Raw genomic sequence first — 17,675 nt, 5'->3', positions numbered from 1 at the left:
TTCAGTGGCGAGAAGCAAGCGCTGTCACACAGCCTGACAAACCATGCTGGGCTCCCTGAGTGATGGAGGCAGTGCAAGTGCCAGGCACAGCCATTAGCTAAATTCGTTTTCTCCGTCTGTTTGTACACTTATTTTTATACACGTAGAATATTTATATATAAATCTTCACATAATTCATCAAAATGTTGGTCTGTGTGATTTTGGCCTTGCGACATGTGGCTTGTTAAATTCTCTGCATCACCCTGTAGTGATCAAAAAGGATCTCAGCTGTGCCCTCCCCTCTGCTGATAGCCCTTGCTATCTACAATCTATCTTGGCCTTTATTCCAAAAGAAAATTAGAGACTTAATCTGTGAATTGTTACCAAGAACATTTAAGGATAAAATAAGTACATAGCCTGGGGATAAGAAATGTTCACTGTTCTTCACTGGGGCTTTCAAAGAGCTTAAAGAAAATACCTCCCACCAGCTGGTCTACAAAATGTGTGACTTGTACATTTGTAAACCTGAAAAGTCAACAACCATATATGTTGTTAGGATTTGCCAGCCAGAACCCACAACCCATATAGAGAGACCTTTGCTCTGTCCTTGCTAAGTTGAGGACTGGATTTTAGTCGTGACCGGCCAGAGGAAAATAAATAAATAAATAAATAAATTGCCTCGTGGAGGAAAACTTTCCATTAGCATAATGCCATCAGCACCGGCCTGGGAGGCGGCTGGAGGTGCCTTCGCTCCAGGGCACGGCAGGGGCAGGAGGGAGGGGGCATGGGGGTGTCCTGGGCCACAGGCACAGTCCCTAAATTAGGCCAGCCAACAAGCGGTGGAGGGCCTGGGCTGGAGATAAGTAGCTGTGAGGTCTCTGTACCCACAGCTCGGAGGATGTGATGTCTGCTGCAGGAAAGTCACTGCTCTGCGCCTCCAGGGCCATGGAAAGCTAAGGAGGAGCAGGGGGAAGATCGAGTCAAATCCTCCTGTGGGCCCTACTGCACCTCTCAGGCAGGGCCAGGGCTTTGTAGCCCTCCTGAAATGCTTTATTGCACGATATGCATCGGGGAATTCCAGGGTCTCTTTTTCAGGGTTTCTGAGGAGCTGATCCAGGAGGCAAAGGGGGCTGGGGTTGCTGTCAGTGGCTCTAACGAACGGCAGGGGCAGACACAGCGCAGAGCATGGGCACTGAAATGAGGAGATTCATTTCAATGAACCATCAGCAGCCAGCTGCTGACAGCAGCACGCACACGGAGGTCGGCACCTCGCCTCCCCTTCTGGTTGCATCACAGATGGGCAGCGATGCAGCAGGACAAAAAGCAGAGATTCCTGTTTAGGATATCAAACCTCAGCTCCTCTCCTGCTCGGTTACTGGCTCTGAAATGTTTGTCCTCCAAATACTTGTCTAGATATCTCACCCCCGTAAGGACTTATGGAGGTTTCATATGTGTCTTGTGTAATTGCTGAGAAACCTTCCAGCTCACTGAAATTGGCCAAGGGATGGACAAGCTTGTGACCTGGTGCATGAGGCTATGCCCTCACCAATTGCTAGCTCTGTGAACGTGGCAATCTGTAGCTCAGGGTGCTTCCAACCAGGTGGACTTCAGCTGATGTGCTAACCAGTGCCCCAAACTATCCCTCTCCTCGAGGTGTTGAGCTTTCCCTGCCTCTGCCCTTCATCGGCACAGCCCTGTGGCAGCCTTTGGTCAGCCACGGTTGTCCCAAGGCACTTCACTGTCTCCAGACAGGGGTGCTGCTCAGGAGAACAGCAGCTTGTACTGTGGAGTTAAAGGAAGCTCGGGTTCCTGCTCTCCAGCAGTGTCTGGGTTTTCTGTCTATATAAGCATGGCGAGACACAGCTGGTTTCTGAAGGCACCAAGTGCCTGGAGAGCTGCTACAGGCAGCAGGAGGTGTGGGCTTGAGGGACTGTGACAAAGGACAGCCACAGACCCTGCTGCTTTCCCCAGCCCCAACACAGTGACCTAGATTTGGGGACAGAAGTGGCCTCTCCGTTCGTACTGAGGCTTGGAAAACAAGCACGCTACCATAAGGGCAATTCTTCGGGGCTCTCCTCCCATGCTTCTAGCAGCAGTCGGCATCACTTGGGTTTCAGCCCCATGTGCTATCCCTTGCCCAAGCTTGGGTCGACCTCAGGGGAGGAAAGAGGGGCTCATGGTGCAGGTTTTGGTACGGGCTACGGCTCATCCCGGGCCTCAGCCTGCCCAGCGAGAGCGGAAAGAGCCCGGGGATGACAGAAGGAGCTCTCTCTCCCCATCTGACTACGGCTTTTGTGAGTCAGGTCGTGTTTGCATAAACTGGACCCGGTTGCTAGCGGCAGGTTTTCCTGCCCATAACCACCGTGCCTTTTAGGGCTTCTCGCAGCACCATCGTGGTGATTATTATTGGCAGCTCTGCCTCGGCCCTGCGCGGGCACAGCCTGGACGGCGCAGCCAGCGTGTGATAGCACCAGGGAATAGGATTATTTGGGCAATTTTTCTTCTTTTGACAGCACTTGAACTAGAAGAGATTCCAGTAAGAGAAATTACTGGCAGAATGGACATGGAAAGAGTGATTTTTAAGCAAATATTGGAGAGGGTTTTTGGAGTGAGAGATTCAGAGAGAAACCTGACCTGTGTCCCATCAGAGCAAGCAGTGCAGCTCTGACTCCACAGACGTCCTCCAGTCCGACACCTAGGGAGAGAAGAAGTTCAGGCAACTCTAAACAAACACACTCTCTGCAGAAGGCTCTGTTTTCTTTTCAAGCGGTGGACAAGGGAAAAAAGGCAGAAGCCTTTGGTAACCTCTTGGCTGACAGGTTTCTCCCTATTCCTACTGAAGGAAGGGAAGATATCCACCAACTCACCTCACCCAAACAATGAGCCAGGCTCAGCTCTAAACTTCTGCCCTTATTTGTTGACTGAATCTTCCCCCAGGAGCTTGTTGAGCAGTGGATAGAAACCATCCCTTTTGTATCCCCCGTTGCAGACCCTTTGTGTAAGCCCATGGCACAGAGAAAGGTGGGTTTTGCTGCTTGACCTAAAGCAGCACACAGCCAGCCCCTCTCTTGCCAGCTGCAATATTTTGGCAAGGCGGTGGTTTGCAGCAGCACACGCATACATCCCATTCAGGTTCAGAGACTGCTTGTTACTTTAAAAGCCTTTTGCTCAAATTCACCTTCCTCGGGGTAAAAAAGTACATCTCCAGAGCTGGGCAGCGCAGGCTGGCACATCACCGCTTACAGTAGGGAATCGGTGCTGACGAAGGTGGGGCTGCCTTGGAGAAAGGCGAAACGCTGGGCACTTGTCTGTTGGAAAAGCAGCATCAGAGCAACAAAAGAAAATCCAGATGTTGCATTTGCGTGGTAACGGTCTGGCTAATTGGAGACAGCCCCACCTGATTTCTAGCAGCTTAGCATTTCTCTTCGCTGTTTATTGACTGAGGATTTTCTCATTATTGGCACATCTTTAGGAGAAAATAGTATCCTTGTTTGGCTTCTGATTCTTTCAGAAATACTGTTTTTATTACTGTACCTTCAGCAAGATTTCATAATAAGAAATGGAGGCTTGTTAGCTCAGCTGGGGTTTTGCCATGGCTTCTGCAGGGACACAATCTTGGCTCGTGGCAAAGGTCTGGAAGATGGTGACAGCAGCAAATATCCACAGATGCCCTCCTACATGGCAGAAGCTGGGATTACAGCAGTGCAGAGTTGCTGTCCCACTTGTCTGCTTCTATCCCTGTGAGAGAGCTGCAGGGGCACTGGACACAAAGCAATATCTAGAAGTCAGGCACAGGGAAACTCTCCTTGGGCACAGGATTAATCCAACCCCCCCCCTGTAAAGGGTAGCAAATAGAGGGAAGCCTTGCTGGGCCACAGGCAGGTGAATGCACCTTTCCCTTGTGAGAAAGCTTTTGCTTTTCTGGGTCACGTTTTCCCACCCAGAGAAGTTTCAATGAAGCATCCAACAGCCAGCAAGTTTCGCAGCTGTCTGCCCCAGAGGGTATCCAGCCCCTCCGAGTTCAGGCATCTGCAGCTGGCAAAGCACCCAGTGCTGAGCTGTGACCTCTGCTTTGCTTTGAGGGCCAAACTAGGCCACTTGTTCTTCTGCTGCCTTGTTTTGGGGGCCAAAGCTCGGCCACTTGTGTTTCTGCTGTCTTGTTTTGAGGGCCAAAGCGGTGCCACTTGTGCTTCTGCTGCCTCTGGGGTGCTGCCCTGGGGAGAACCCCACGTAACTCAGCAGAGACAGCAAACTGGCTCCCACCACTGCTCTCCCAAGCCTCATGTTCCCACCAGCCTGTTCTGCCTCTAGGAACAAAAACAGCCCAGCCAGGCTGCATCGCTGGCCCCGTGATGCAGGGGAAAGCTCACGGCTAGTAGGGAGCAGGGCGAACCCACAGCGAAGTGGATTTCAGCATCCCCAGCACGAGGAGGTCGGATGAATTTCAGGCATCTCTGGAATTTCAGCTATTTCATCGAGCAGCCGTGCCCTGCAAGCGGCACTCAGCGCAGAGGGCTGGCGAGAAGCAGGCCGGGAGCCAGGCGTGGAGGGAAGGCCAAGGCCAGGCCGCCCCCGTCCTGCCTACAGCCTCCTGCGCACCCTCCTGTCACCCTGCCAGCACCTCAGGGCTTTTGCAAAGTCCCTCTAAAACCACCAAAGGGAACAAGAAACCAAACTCCAGCCCTTGCCCCGATAACACAGCCTTTCTCAGAGCCCTCCCCACTGCAGGGCTTTACGCCTGGCTTTTTGGGGCCAAAGCAGGCCGCTGGCTGTTCTGGTGCCGCGGCAGCGTGCGCGTGGCCAGAGGCACGTAAGCTTGGTGGCCCAGCAGAGCAGACAGCTCTCTGTGAGGGGTGGAACAGGCACAAAAATGATCAGTCCCCCTGAAGGCTTGCAGCGGTGTAATAAAAGTCCCTGTGTCCTGCATGCCAGGGAGGTCCAGGGGAGGGGTAGAGGCTGAAAGTGAATTAAATGGCCCTTTCAGGAGCAGGGAGCACTTCAGCTTCCCTAGCCCGTGTAGTGCAGTTGCTGTTGAAGTCTCCCCACCATGATAGCCAGCAGAGCTGGGCCCACATCGTCTTTGCAGACACCGTGTGGTCCCCGAGGAAGGCAGAGGAGCAGGGCAGGAGGGGAAGGGATGGGCGCTGTTTTGAGAAATGAGGTTAGCTTGTTCAGGCACACAGGAGGGATCCAGGAGCATGGCGTGCCCAGGCACACAGGGACAGCACACATCACACCCAAGGTGAAATGCTTTGTCTGTCCCAGCACCTGCACACTCCTGGGCCAGACCCTCCCCGCCTGCGAGTGAGATCAGCTACAAGGTGTGGAGCGTTGAAAGGGGGCAGAAAGAAGAAAAGAAAAATCATTTGTATGAGAAAATCACCTTCATATATCATCACCAGTGATGCCAAGGGGGACCAAAGCCCCTACAACAAATCCGTTTTCAGCAGCCCCTGCTGTATGCAGGACAGGGTGCAGGTGGGCAGAGCAGCCACTCACGCAGCACAGCTGAGCCCATCCTGCTCCCCTATATAGGGTTGGGCTCAGAAGCATTTCTCCTTTTTGTCTGGAGTTTGGGTAGAGGGGGAAGAGAAGAGAAATAGTATTCACCGTGCTGCTGGTATGCAGCTGGTAGTACCTGTGAAGCCAGGGAAGATCATACTGAAGCGTTACAGAGGTGAGGAGTACTAGAAATACATTTTTTTTAAAAAGCCTCTGATTATAAGGACTTAAAAGAAAGCTATTCCTGAAACAGTTGGTAGCAGCAGCTCAGGGTCAGCAATGCCTTCTACCTGGGGCCATGTGAACTAAGAACATTAATTGAGCCTCCTGGGTATGTAAGCCTCTTATCTACTTATACACAGCACTTTCTCTGAGCTGGAAAAAAATGAGATTACAAGCTATTTTTAATGAACAGCAGTAGGATGTGCATGCTCACCTACTCTTTGCTATAAGATGCTTCCTTCTCTCTCTGCTTCTCTTTAAAACAGTTAGCTTTTTAGGATATGAGCTCAGACTTCAAAAGGGGTGTAGGTGTCAGAGGAAGGGGGGCAGCTCCTATTCATCCTCCCGGGGCTAAGGGTGCTCTCAGAGCTGCTGCTGAGCTCCTACAGGTGTGGCTCAGTCCCTCAGATCTGACATCTCAAAGCTGTCGAGCGGGGCTCTCCCTGCCTTCCTTTCTTGCTTAAGTGACTCCCTGTTTAGCGAGGCAGCCTTTGAATCCCCTTTCCTCGGTGCCTTGCTCTCTGGAGGTGCACATCAGAAGGGGAAGGTGGATGGGTCTCAGCTCCTGGTGGGTGCAGAGACCTCAGGTGGCTGTGGCAAAGCAGAGGTAATGCTTTGGGTAATGCAATGCTTTCAGTGCAGCCCAGAGGCTGCACAAGAGTCTGTAATGCTGCCAGCAGCAGAGCAGGGACCCACAGCTGTGCTGACATGGTGTGCAGGAGTTGTTCCAGCCCGGAGGGCACGGCATGGTGGTGGGATGCTCTCTGCTCCCCTGCTGAGAAAAAAAATGGTCCTGGGGGCCCTTATTGCTCCTGTTCACTGGGCAGTCTCCTGCCCCTTGGGCATCCCATCCCATGTTTCTTTTTGGGATGTCCTGGTATGATCTGAAGGGGCTTTTTTTTTCCTTAATGCCTGAGAGCTGTGTGCTTTGCAGTCTGCCTTCGTGGTGGTGTGGGTCATGTTGGGTTGGAAGGGACCTTAAGGGTCACCTAATTCCAATAGCTCTAATTATGAGAGAAAGATGCCTGCTGTTCCCATTCCCTTTAAAAGCCGAGGCTTTTCTTGCTGCTAGTCAGCTGTGAGCACATTTCCTGTTACAAGTCTGCCCTTTCAGTTGATTTCTGGCTATAATCAGCGCTGCTCTTCTGTTTCTCTTGAGGCTGATTCTCATTTATTGATCTCTTCTCTGCAAACCACCATGTGGCCAGTAGAAATGGGTTAATTTCCCCTGTAATAAGCCATGGTTTTAAACCAGGTTAAGCCTGGATCTACTGCTAACCTTAACTACGCCATACTCTAGGGATAACTCAGGCCAGGGTGAGGATCTGAGCGCTGCAGGGCATCCTCTGCCCTCCAATGGTGTTTGAGCAGAGAGGTTAATTGGGAGCCTGGTCCGGGGGAAGCAGCAGTGCTCTGCAGCTTGGCCAAAATGATTCCTAAATGGGCAGGGCCAGTCCCCAAACAGGCCTTTATCTGCTCAGCTTTTGCCTGGGGCTCAGCCCAAGACTTGTTCTTGCTCTCCTCGTGGGGACCAAGCACGTCAGAAAGCAGCCCAGCGATGGAGCTCGAGGCACAGCCCGCTGGGGGTGCTGGGCCTTCTTGACCACGTCAGTCCTGCCTGGTGGTTTCTTCCCAGCCTGGGATCAGGAGACCCAAGCTTTGCTTTTCTCTCCACTCTCCCCAGGGAAATTAGGGCCTTTTTGTAGGGCCATAACATCCCACCCAGAGCAATGGGATGAGCTCTGTAGGCACAGCCCAGCTGCTTCAGAGCCTGGGGCACACCTGAAGACCTCTTTCCTTGATTTTGTGTTTATCATACCAGAAAAACAGCATGAGAGGCTTCCCCTGAGAGCACAGGTGAATGTTTCCTCCTGGTTATGACAGACTTTCTGCCTCGTGGTTCTGTTTTCTGGCCTAAATCCTGCTCCCTCCAAGAGGCCGATCCTCCCCCTGCCCGTTTCAGCACTTTCTAGCTGTGTTCTCAGCTTGCTTTTTCAAAGCAGTATCTGAGAGCCAGCCTAACGTCCCTGTGCGTGTCTCACTTCTCTCTGCTGGGTTGTTTCCCCCATCGGAAGGAGGGAGGTATGGCTCCCATCACTGAGGATCTCACGGTGGTTTGCAAACCTCCCTTCCACCCCCTGCGACGCTGCCGGTGGGAAAACTGAGTCAGGGAGCAGCAACGGGGCCGTGTGAGCATCAAACGCCTGGCAGAGCTGGAGCAGGACTGGTTTGCTTCCCTAACCAGCACGTGCAGCGCAGGACAGGCTGCGGTTACTTTGCACCAGAGCCTGGCAGTGTCAGCCCCCGGGCTGGGGTCTGGAGCGGGGTGAGGTGCAGAGGGAGGCATCAAAATGCTGGGGGAGTTGGCAGGAGCTGAAGAAAAGCAGGACGCTCTCTTCCAAACTTTTATATATATATGATTATATTTTAAAAAAAAAAAAGCTGGAGCTAAAAAGGCAGCTTGAGAGAGAGGGGAGTTTTCTGCAGAGCCAGGGCTGGTGGTGCTTGCCTCCGTCCTGCTCCTCCCGTGGCCGGGCTCAGGCTCAGCCCATCTGTCCATCCGTCTATCTGTCCCCAGCAGGCTGCCCGGTGTCCCACGCAGGAGCTTGGGGCGAGGGGTTTGGCCCTGGGAACAAGCGCCCTGTGTGCTGCCCCTGAAAGGGGTTTTCATCCGGTGCTCGCTGGAATGGCCCGGGATGGGGCACAGCTCAAACATGGGGCCCAGGTGGGAATCCCAGTGTGTGTGCCCGTGGGGTGTCTGCCCTGGGGTATGGGCAGCCCAGGGGGTGGGTCTGCTCCCTGCTCCTTTCCCTGAAGGTCCCTTCTATGGGGTGATGGCCTGAGATGGGGGATGCGTTTGGAGGCAAGTCCAAGGAAAAAAAATCTCCCTCCTCTCTCCCATCAGCTTCTCCGTCTCTCCTTGCTGCTGTCCCGTCCCCTCCAGCTGCTCTGCCTCCACCGGGCCAGGCTGTGCCCCCCCAGCTCAGCACTGTCACCTTGGGAGGAAGGGAGCAGGCTGCAGGGGAGCTCGGGGTCAGAGGAGAGGACAGCTCTCTGGAGGCTTCATTAATCTCCGCTGACCCTCGTGTCCGTGTTCCTCCACCAGTTTATGAATTCCCGAATCATGCTTTGTTAAATACCTCGTGTGCTTGGGAAATCTGTTGAAATGCACCAAAACCAGGCGTTTAAATATTTCGTAGCCCATTAGTAAAAATTCACCTGTTTGAGCAGATGGGTAGAGGTTGGTGTTCCTGCTCTGAGATTACTCCCAAGCTACAATTAGATGTGGAATACACACGTCAAATGTAGCATGTGCTACAACCACGATACTTTGTAGTCACTTGTAAGGGGACGTGCTGAGATTACACAAAGGTGGATTACAAAGATTACAGGACCCCCAAACCCTTCCTCCCCAACTCCCCCCAAACTGACCAGTGAGCCTTGCCAGTGTTCTTTTCCAGTGCAGGAGCACAGACTCTGCTTTTATTCTGGAGGCCTGTGAGTGCCGTTTCGCCCCATTTCACACCTTTTTACACATTTTAGCAGCCATGCCAGAGGCCAAAAGACATGCACCTCCCTCAGCTGCCATAGCTCCTCAAGTCTCATCCCCCAGGATGTTTGGGACAAAATTGCTGCTGAAAAAGCAACAAGAAACCATTTTTGGAGCAACTTTTTTTTTTTTTGACCAGAGCTGCGTATTAATGCCATCTTAAAATGACAACAAGCATTGCTCTGTGCAGCTCTGGCTTTGATCTTTTCCATCCTTCTGCTATTTTACGAGACCAGAGGGTCAGGGGCGACGTGGGCATGTCCCACGGTGCCACCGCAGGGTGCCCGTGTGTGACTTGGCCCCGGCAGATGCCACTCACAGCTGGGATTCCCATTTTATGAAGGCGGGAGCGGTTTCTAATAAAAGGGAAGGAGTCTCGGCCGGGCCAGGTGAGGGCCAAAAGCAAACAGTGACCTCCCAGCACTGCAAACAGAGCCCAGCGCTGACCTGCAGCCCCTGCTATTCCTGTCCCGGGTCCCCTGCCCATGCCCTGCCACCCTGTCCCCTTGCCTGCTCCCGCTCCTCCCTAACAGGGGTGCACAACGCTGCTTTATGCCGGCTGTTTTACGTGTAAAAGTGAATAAATATCCTATTAGGGCTAATGTGCCTCAGCTCATCACCCTCCTGCCCTGGTCCTGCGGAACCATGGCTGTACGGGGGGGTTGGTGCCGGCTGTGCATTATTGCTATTTTATTAATCAGGGTGTTTGTGCTGAGGTTTCAGTGCTGCTCCCCGTGACGGCGGCCCCTTGTTGTGCTGCCGTGGGGGCTGAATGGTCAATGCAATGCTGGCTCGTCTTTTAGTGCCACCGTTTCAACGCGATGGTCCCCAAAATTTGATGGGGGCAAAGCTCAGGGCATTCACGCTCCTCTTCTGGGCTCACCCACCAAATTAACGGCCGCGGCTGTGGGTCAAGGGAAGGGCCGTGCATCGCTTGGGATTTTGACAGAAGTCTGGGGGGTGAGGCGAGGGGTTAAGCAAGGAGAGGCTGCCCCGTCCCCGGCCCGCGAGGGACCAAATGGGAGATCGGCAGCCCGAGGGCACCACCTAGTGAACAGCCCGGCCTGCAGGCAGGGGCGGAGGGGGAGCCGGGGGGGTCCCTGGGGGTCAGCCCGGAGGAGCACAGGGTCACGGTTTTGCTCTTTTCCGGGTTTCTGTGTTGGCGATGCCCGAGAGGAGCCTTCACCATCATCACCATCGCTGCGGGGAGCTGGGGCTGCTCCGTTCGGAAGCGGGGTCGCGCTGCCCTCCCGACACCAACGCTCGCTGCTCTGCCCTGTGCCGGGTGGCACTGGAAAGATGTCAGTGTTTTGCTGTTTCCCAGTTTGGGGGAAAAAAAAAAATCCAAAAATGTGGTGGCTAGCTCAAGGCTTGCTTTGTGAGGGGGTCCCAGGCGTGCAGGAGCGGGGGTCCCAGGCGTGCAGGAGCGGTGGTCCCAGTGCTCTCCGTGCTTCTCCCAAGGATGCTCCTGGCCTCTGGGCGGCTCTGAAACCTCCCTTTTGGCTTAGCAAATTAAACAAACAAACAAAAAAACAACACAGGTGCTCTAACACCTGCCCATCTGCACACCAGGGGTGAGCTGGGATGGGGAAAAGCAGGCCGGAACCCCAAAAGTTTGGCGCGGAGCTTCAGGCTCCCCAAGATGACGCAGCTCCTGGGGACGGAGGAATCACTCTGATCCCTGTTGCTTACTGGGAATTGCACATTTTGCCATCCCACACCTTACTGGGGTCCCCATCGCAGAGCTGGGGTGACCCCACACGTGGCAGATGGAGCTGTGGCTGTGCAAGGAAGGTTTCTCCCCCGGGCACACCCTTAGCACCCACAGCAAGCCCACCCCACGCACCCCACACCCCTGGTGCACGGGAGCGGGGCGAGCAGCCTCCGGGCGCAGCATTTTGGTGGCGGGCACCGGAGGCCCCGAGCAATGGGGCAGGGGGAGATGTGCCATCTCCTTCTTTCCTCGGCAGCCAGCCGCCGTGCTGAAGTGGCTTGTTTTCCATCGGGGAACGGCTGTTGCTAGGCCACCCCGGTCCCTCGCATCTGCTGCAAGGGGTTTCGCAGCCAATCCGCGAGGCTGCGTCGGCAGCTCGCACGCCCGCACGCCCGCACGCACACCCCTCCTGCAGCTCGAGCTGGCAGATGTGCCTGTTCATCTCCAGGTCGCACCTCGTTGCTTCTTCCGCCCGGGCAGGTTATTAGGGCGACAGATTTTAATTTGGAGCAGGCGGAGAGGTTTCTGCCCCCTAATTCCCACAGCGGGCGGAGAGGAGAGGGGCGATGCTGGGGGTAGGGGTGTAACGGAGCTGATTTCCCATGTTTGCTGTGAACTGGCTTGGTTTTCAACAAGTGGCTGTAAACGGGGGAAATCTGTGTCCCTCTGTGTCCCCACGGTGAAGTAGCACCACCACGGGCTGTTCCTGGGCAGGGACATGCCCTGGGCTGTTGGTCCCAGCATCGCTCCGTGCACAGACACAGGGGATGGGACCACATTTGCACCAAATGCTCGCTGCACGGGGTGGGAGACACAACCCTGGAGCCAGGTCTCCTGGCCAAAGCTGCTGTTGGGGCCCTAAATACGGCAAGCATCCTACGGGCATCCCACACCCACCCTGAAGAAGCCCCCATCACCTCTGGCTGTGCAGCCAACGTGGTGCAGAGCCCATGCAAACCGCGGTGGGGACGTGCACGTCTCCACGGCTGCAAAGCCCTCACCCTGCAGGATAGGAGCACCAAATTGTGCAGGGAACAGGACAATCCAGGGCTCGATTTCTGAGGGTCCCCCACGCCAAGCTCCGTTTCGTAGGTCCGTTTAGTAGGGTGGCAGGAGGGGGGGGGGGGCTCGATAGCAGCGAGGCGAGCGGGTCGCGGTTCGAATTGTCTCTGCTGCTGGAGGAGAAGCTGTTGCTAGACAGAAGTAAAAGCCGTCGCCATCGGCTCCCATTGGCTCAGCCCCACTCCAATGACGAGCTTATCAGTTACCTGCTCCTGCAGCTGCCTGGAAAAAAAAAAAAAAAAACAACTCATTTGACAATGTTTTTCCTCTGATAAAAAAGCCCCGAGTTCCCATTGCCGGATCCATGGGCTCGCGTTAATCATTATTCAGGGTCGTCGAGACAGCCGGCGAGTTTTCTGCAGGTTCTCGAATTGTCACGAAATTTAGCGGGGATGACGAGCTGGCCCAGGCTTTGCTCCTGCTCTCCTCTGCCCGCCCGAAGATGCTCAGCACCGCCGGGCAGCTCCGGGGACAAAGCGGGGCAGACACGGGCTCTTCGCAGCAGCAGCTCCCTGACATTTAGGTGAATATTCACATACATCTGTGAAAAATCCTGATTAGGTCTTGATCGGTTCACTGGGTGGAAAAAAAGGGGTGAAAATTGCTGTTTGTGTGATTCCCAGCCAAGCTGGCTGGCACTCCCCGACACCAGGAGGCTGGGGGTGCTGCCACCTCCCCACCATCCACCCCCGGTTTGTGTTCCTACAGGGATGCCCGTGCTGGACTTGGAGGGATGCTCCTCCGTGGCTCTCTCAGCCGTTCCCCGGGGGGCTCGTGGGCTTCACAGCACAGCGTGGGGTTTTTCAGCCCTGCAAAGCCGACGTAAAGCCGTGCTGCCCCCCCAGTTTGTTCCTCCCCTTCTCCAAAAGCCAGAGATTACGGGCCAGAAGCAAAGCTTGTGCGTGGGCAGCATCACTCTGGCTGCATCGCCGCCCTCAGGTGTGCCCCCGAAGCAGGACGGTGGCTCAGCAGGGCATTAAATCAGCGTGGTGGTGACGGGGACAGGCAGGGAGCTGGGCTGGGAGAGCTCGGCAATGGGAAGCAACGTCTCTGGATCGCAGGGGTGAGAGCTTACAGCTTTCTGTCCCTCTCTGCAGATCCGACCCCGCGCACCGCAGCCCAGCCCAGGCACGCTTCCAAAAGCCGTCCTCACTACGGCGTTTTGATGGTCGAGACTTTAGAGATGTTCTTCTGATTGTGAGGTTTTTTTTTTTCTCCTTAATTACTCCTTCCTCTCGCCTGTGCCTGGCTGCCTCGCAGGATGAGTCACAGGCTGATAAACCTCCCGGCCCTCCACCTCTTGGCGCAGCTCTCTGTCCCCATCCCCACGCACCCGCACCGTGTAACAGCCAGCACTTCGGGGGAAGTCGGTGCCTGGGTCACCAGCCTGGGGCAGCGAGGGGAAAACATGCTGAGAAACGAGCCTGGAGCCGGCCGGGCTCCTGAGCTTCCCTCCTGTCAGCCTGGAAGAGGTGGGAATGGCAGCGAGGAGGGACGAAGACCTGCGCCAGCTGTCCACCTGCACGCGCTTGGGTGCCGCGCGCTTATTTCTTTGGCTGGAGCAGCACAGCTGTTGAAGCATGCCACCGGGACAGCAGGTTTTTGACCTGTTGGATATGTTGGAGCATTTCTGAGCCATCCCCAGGCTTCCTCCGCCAGGCAGGGAGGAGTTAAGGGGAGCGCAGGACGCCTGGTGTTATTGCAGCGATGCGTGCGTCAGGTGCGCTGCGTCACCCTCACCGGCTCCTTGCCTGCTTCCATGCTGTGCTCCATGGACTTTGCTTTAACGCTGGCCCCCACGCCTGCTTTTCGCGTGGCAGGACTCCTGGAAACCCCGCGGTGCCATCCCGCAGCCTCCCTTCTCACACCGAGGGCTGGGGTGCCCATGGGACCCCTGCACCCTTCCTACAAAATTCATCTTTTTGTGCTCAAACAGCACAGCCCCCAGCCGCACACAGGTTTTCCTGTCGGCACAGCACTTCCCCAGGCTGGGATGAGCTTTCAGAGCCACAATAGGAATAGTTTTTTTTTTTTTTATTCCCTTTTTCCTCTGAATCGTTCTTAAAAGCGCCCCAACCGCAAGTGACTCATGCACGGAGCCACAGGGAAGCGGGGCTGAGCCAGCTCCCCCCCAGCACAGCCACGTTTCATTCTGAAAAACACTGCCCGGGATCAGGCCCTCGCCTCTAAAGCGGGCAGCCCCTCATCAGCAGCTTCCTTCCTAGCACAGGGACGTCCCCACGCAGAGGGTGACAGCCGGGACGCCTTCCCTTGCCCCGGGCTTTCCCTCAGCCGCCTCCTTGCCCCCAGCAGCACCCATCCTGCCCCAAGGGGCGCAGCTTCCCTGCTGCCAGCACCGCTGCTCCAGGACACCCAAACCCTTTCCACGACAAGGGACTCGAAAGAAACATGAAAAAAGCACGAGCAAGGCATCCTGGTGCCCCAGGACAGGATTTGTCCTGGACTCAGCTCTGGCTGAGCCCATCCGCTGCTCCTCCTGCCCCTCCTGCAGGGGGCTTGAAGCAGAGGGGAGCATCCCGTAGCTCCCCAAAACCACCTTGCCCCAAGACTTACTTATTCCAGCCCCAAGCAGGCCACCCAAGATGCCTCTTCTGGTTGCAGGTGGGTTTTAAGCACAGAGCACAGCACTTCTTCACGCCAGCACACACAGAAGGTTTTTGCAATAATGATTTTTTAATTCAGAATTTGACAAATAAGACAAATGACAAACAAGACAAAGGGCATCCTAAGCTGTTTTCAACGGGGTTTAGACACCGATTAGACCCGGACTCTCTCCAGGATTTGCTGTGCAAAGAAAACGGGAATGAAATTGGTCCCGTCACCGGCCCTGGATGGCCAGGTGCCAGCAGAGCAGCTTCCAGCTGCTGTCCCAGGGCCGTGACCCACGCCACTGTCCGGACAACCTCTGGAGAACCCACTAACCTCCGTCCTCCCCGATCAGCAGCAGGATGTGCCAGCACCCGCCACGCAGGGCGTCCCCTCGGAGAGCAGAGGTGCCCCCAGAGCCCCACTCCACAGCCATGCACCCACGGGTGCTCCTCGCGGCTGGCACCGGGACCCCGCTGGTCCCCAGGCACCAAGCGCCACGGATCTCGTTTTTGGGGAGATCCCCCCTGGGGAAGGAGGTGGGCGGCTGCCTCCATGCCTACGAGCTGAAAGGCACCGGGTCCCGAAATGCACGGACGGGATGCCAGCCCTGTCACGGGCTGCCCGCTGTCAGGTCCATGGGCCAGTACTGGTCGTCCAGGTACTGGTCACTGTCTGTACTGGGGTCCGCGGGGGGGCTGGGGGGCCGGGGGGGCTGGCTGCGGGCCAGCTCCGTCTCCCACTGCACCTCCACCAGCCTGTAGAGCTCCATGGCCGTCTGGGCGTCCTCCACCGACGAGTGCCCTCTGCAGCCCACCTGGGAGAAGGGGAAAAGGTGGTTAGAAGAAAGAGAGGGCAGAAATCCCCCAGTTTGCTTGCTCTTAAGGACAGGTCTTGGGGTTTTGGAGATGCAAAAGGCTCGATGCAACGCCAGGCAGGACGAGGAGATGTATGTATCCGTCATCTTTCTGGAGGACACATGGGATGAGCACAGGGGGTCTCCATCTCCCAAACCCCACACAGATGTGGGAAAAGGCTGAGCGCACAAACTGGGGAGCCCAAACGGGAGCCCCACCGCACAGCGAGGTGTCCAGAGCTCACCTGGATCTTCTTGTGGAGCAGGTGCTTGGCCAGGTTCTTGAGCGAGGCGCTGGCCCTGACGGGCATCCCTGCCTTCTGGTTCAGCAGCGGGATCCGGCTGGTGTCTCGGGTCCTGTCTTTGGGGTGGAAGTACTTCAGGGCCTGGAAGTCATTGTGGATGGCGTGTCCTACCACGATCTTGTCTTTCAAGATCTTCAGGATCTGGAGGTGTCGGGGGGGGTTAAACAGGCAGAGCAGCAAAAGAAACAGCGGTCAGGTATAAAACAAACCATTCGGCATTAAATTCGGTTCCTTCCCTTCTAGTGTTTTGGCTTCCCAGAACTGAGCAGTAATGGGAGTGGTGAACCCGTTCCATAAATTATGGACTGGTTCTGCTGTGCAAGTCCACAGCAGCACACGGCAGGAATACCGCGTGCAACTTAAAGCTTCGGCAAACCAACCTTGGGGGCTCCTGCTCCTCCGCTCACAGCTCTACCCTGCAGCAGCCCGCCAACCACCACCGCCCGCAGCCGGCCGGGAACGCACAGCCCCTTTCCCTCTCCTTTCAGCGAGCGCACGCGCTTCCCCAGCTGCTTTTTGGCAGCCCCGGGACCCTCCCCACCCCTCACCTCGGCCTGGGCGGCCCTGAAGGGAATGGCGTTCCTCAGGTGCCCCTTGGTGACGCCGCTCCAGCGCGTGCGGTAGTCGACGACGGGCAGCTGCGGCCGCACGTACTTGTCGTAGATGACGTCCCCGTGGTAGCCCACCACGCTGCACCGCGCCAGCTCGCTCTGCCGCCCCCGCGGGCCCGTGCCCACCATCTCGCAGTCGATGGCCACGTACTTGGCAGGGCGCAGCGGGGGCACCCCGTTGGGGATCGGGGACCCAGGCTCCTTCCCGCACCTCGGGGCCACCTCGGGGAGCCCCTGCGGGGGGTCCCGGCCGCCCTGCTGGTGGCGGGGGGGTCTCAGCACCCCCCTCTGCTCCAGCAGCGCCTGGCGCTCCAGGAAGCGCTGGTGCCTGCGGCTCCGCTTCTTGCTGCGGGGCTGCGGGGGGACAGGGCCCCGCGGGGCCGGCCTGGGGCCGGGGGGGCCCTGGGCACCCTTGGGTGCGGGTTGGGGGGCTCTGGGGGGCGGCAGCGGTGTCATCTGCCCCTTACCCGGAGGCATGCCTGTAGGGGGGGGGATACAAGGGGGGTCAGTGAGCGCCCAGCCCCCCCCCCACCCCATAACCCCCCCTCCCCACAATCCCACACAGGCCGTGCGGGCAGGGGGCGGCGGTCACCGTATCACCGCCCGAAGCCCCCCGCCCTACTGCCGACCCCACTGTGCCCCCCCAAAAAACTGCCCCCCCCCCCCAAAAAAAACTCTCCCCCCCCCAGGACCCTGCCTGCCCATTGCCCGGCCCTCCCCCCCCCGGCCTCGCTCCCGGCCCCATGCCCCTTCCCCCCCCCCATACCCGGCCCCAAACCCCGACCCCATCGCCCCCCCCCCCCCCCCAAATTCCCGACCCCAGCCCCCCCCCCCCGCACCCACCGCCGCCCCACGTGTCCGGCCCGGAAGCCGCCGCGCTCACATGCCCGGGCAAGTCCCGGCCTGGCCACGCCCCGCCGCTCTCCCATTGGCTGAGAGGGAGGGGTGATTTGCATAAGGGGCGGGGCAGGTGACGTCAGGCGCGGCGGGGCGGGGCTGCGGGCGCCCTGGGTGTAGGGTGAGCTGGGTGTAGGGTGTCCCGGCTATAGGGCACCCCAGGTATGGGGCGACCCGGATATAGGATGGCCCAGATATAGGGTGACGTGGGTATAAGGGCACCCCAGCTATAGGGTGTCCCAGGTATGAGGTTTCCTGGCTATAGGGTGATCCAGGTATAGGGCGTTCCAGCTATAGGGCACCCCGGCTATAGGGCACCCCGGCTATAGGGTGCACTGGCTATAGGGCACCCTGGCTATAGAACGTCTTG

The 17,675-nt window shown here is 56.9% G+C and overlaps 1 protein-coding gene and 1 long non-coding RNA gene across 3 annotated transcripts; one reads left to right on the top strand and one right to left on the bottom strand.

Moving 5' to 3' along the window:
- The first annotated feature begins 3,432 nt into the window (after positions 1–3,432).
- On the top strand, positions 3,433–14,575 carry LOC310904745. The gene is made up of 3 exons (XR_014588593.1): positions 3,433–5,656; positions 12,360–12,552; positions 13,127–14,575. It is a non-coding gene; the product is annotated as an uncharacterized lncRNA (long non-coding RNA).
- A 129-nt stretch (positions 14,576–14,704) lies between these two features.
- On the bottom strand, positions 14,705–17,389 carry AEN (apoptosis enhancing nuclease). Of its 2 annotated transcripts, none has more exons than XM_083849914.1 (4): positions 17,252–17,389; positions 16,346–16,887; positions 15,738–15,938; positions 14,705–15,453 (listed from the first exon to the last, which is right to left on the bottom strand). In XM_083849914.1, exons 2-4 carry the CDS (start codon positions 16,883–16,885, stop codon positions 15,250–15,252), a joined length of 945 nt encoding a protein of 314 aa, XP_083706040.1. In that variant the 5' UTR covers positions 16,886–16,887; positions 17,252–17,389; the 3' UTR covers positions 14,705–15,249. The 2 variants fall into 2 exon arrangements, with proteins under 2 accessions (XP_083706040.1, XP_083706039.1); XM_083849913.1 differs by having other exon boundaries at positions 17,292–17,352.
- Between the last annotated feature and the right edge of the window lie 286 nt (positions 17,390–17,675).

Source organism: Anser anser, assembly GCF_964211835.1.
Source record: "Anser anser genome assembly, chromosome: 10".
In the NCBI taxonomy this organism is placed as follows: Eukaryota; Metazoa; Chordata; class Aves; order Anseriformes; family Anatidae; genus Anser; species Anser anser.
The sequence above is the reverse complement of the archived record's forward strand: the minus strand, read 5'-3'. Positions and strand labels throughout refer to the sequence as shown.

What these genes read in the sequence shown, in the direction of transcription:
- AEN (XM_083849913.1), bottom strand. Translation starts at nt 17,337, where the DNA reads ATGGGAGAGCGGCGGGGCGTGGCCAGGCCGGGACTTGCCCGGGCAT. An exon ending in TCAGGGCCGCCCAGGCCGAG is followed by an intron (nt 15,939 to 16,345) that starts GTGAGGGGTGGG and finishes CGACACCTCCAG; the next exon opens with ATCCTGAAGATCTTGAAAGA. An exon ending in TGCTCCACAAGAAGATCCAG is followed by an intron (nt 15,454 to 15,737) that starts GTGAGCTCTGGA and finishes CCCTTCTCCCAG; the next exon opens with GTGGGCTGCAGAGGGCACTC.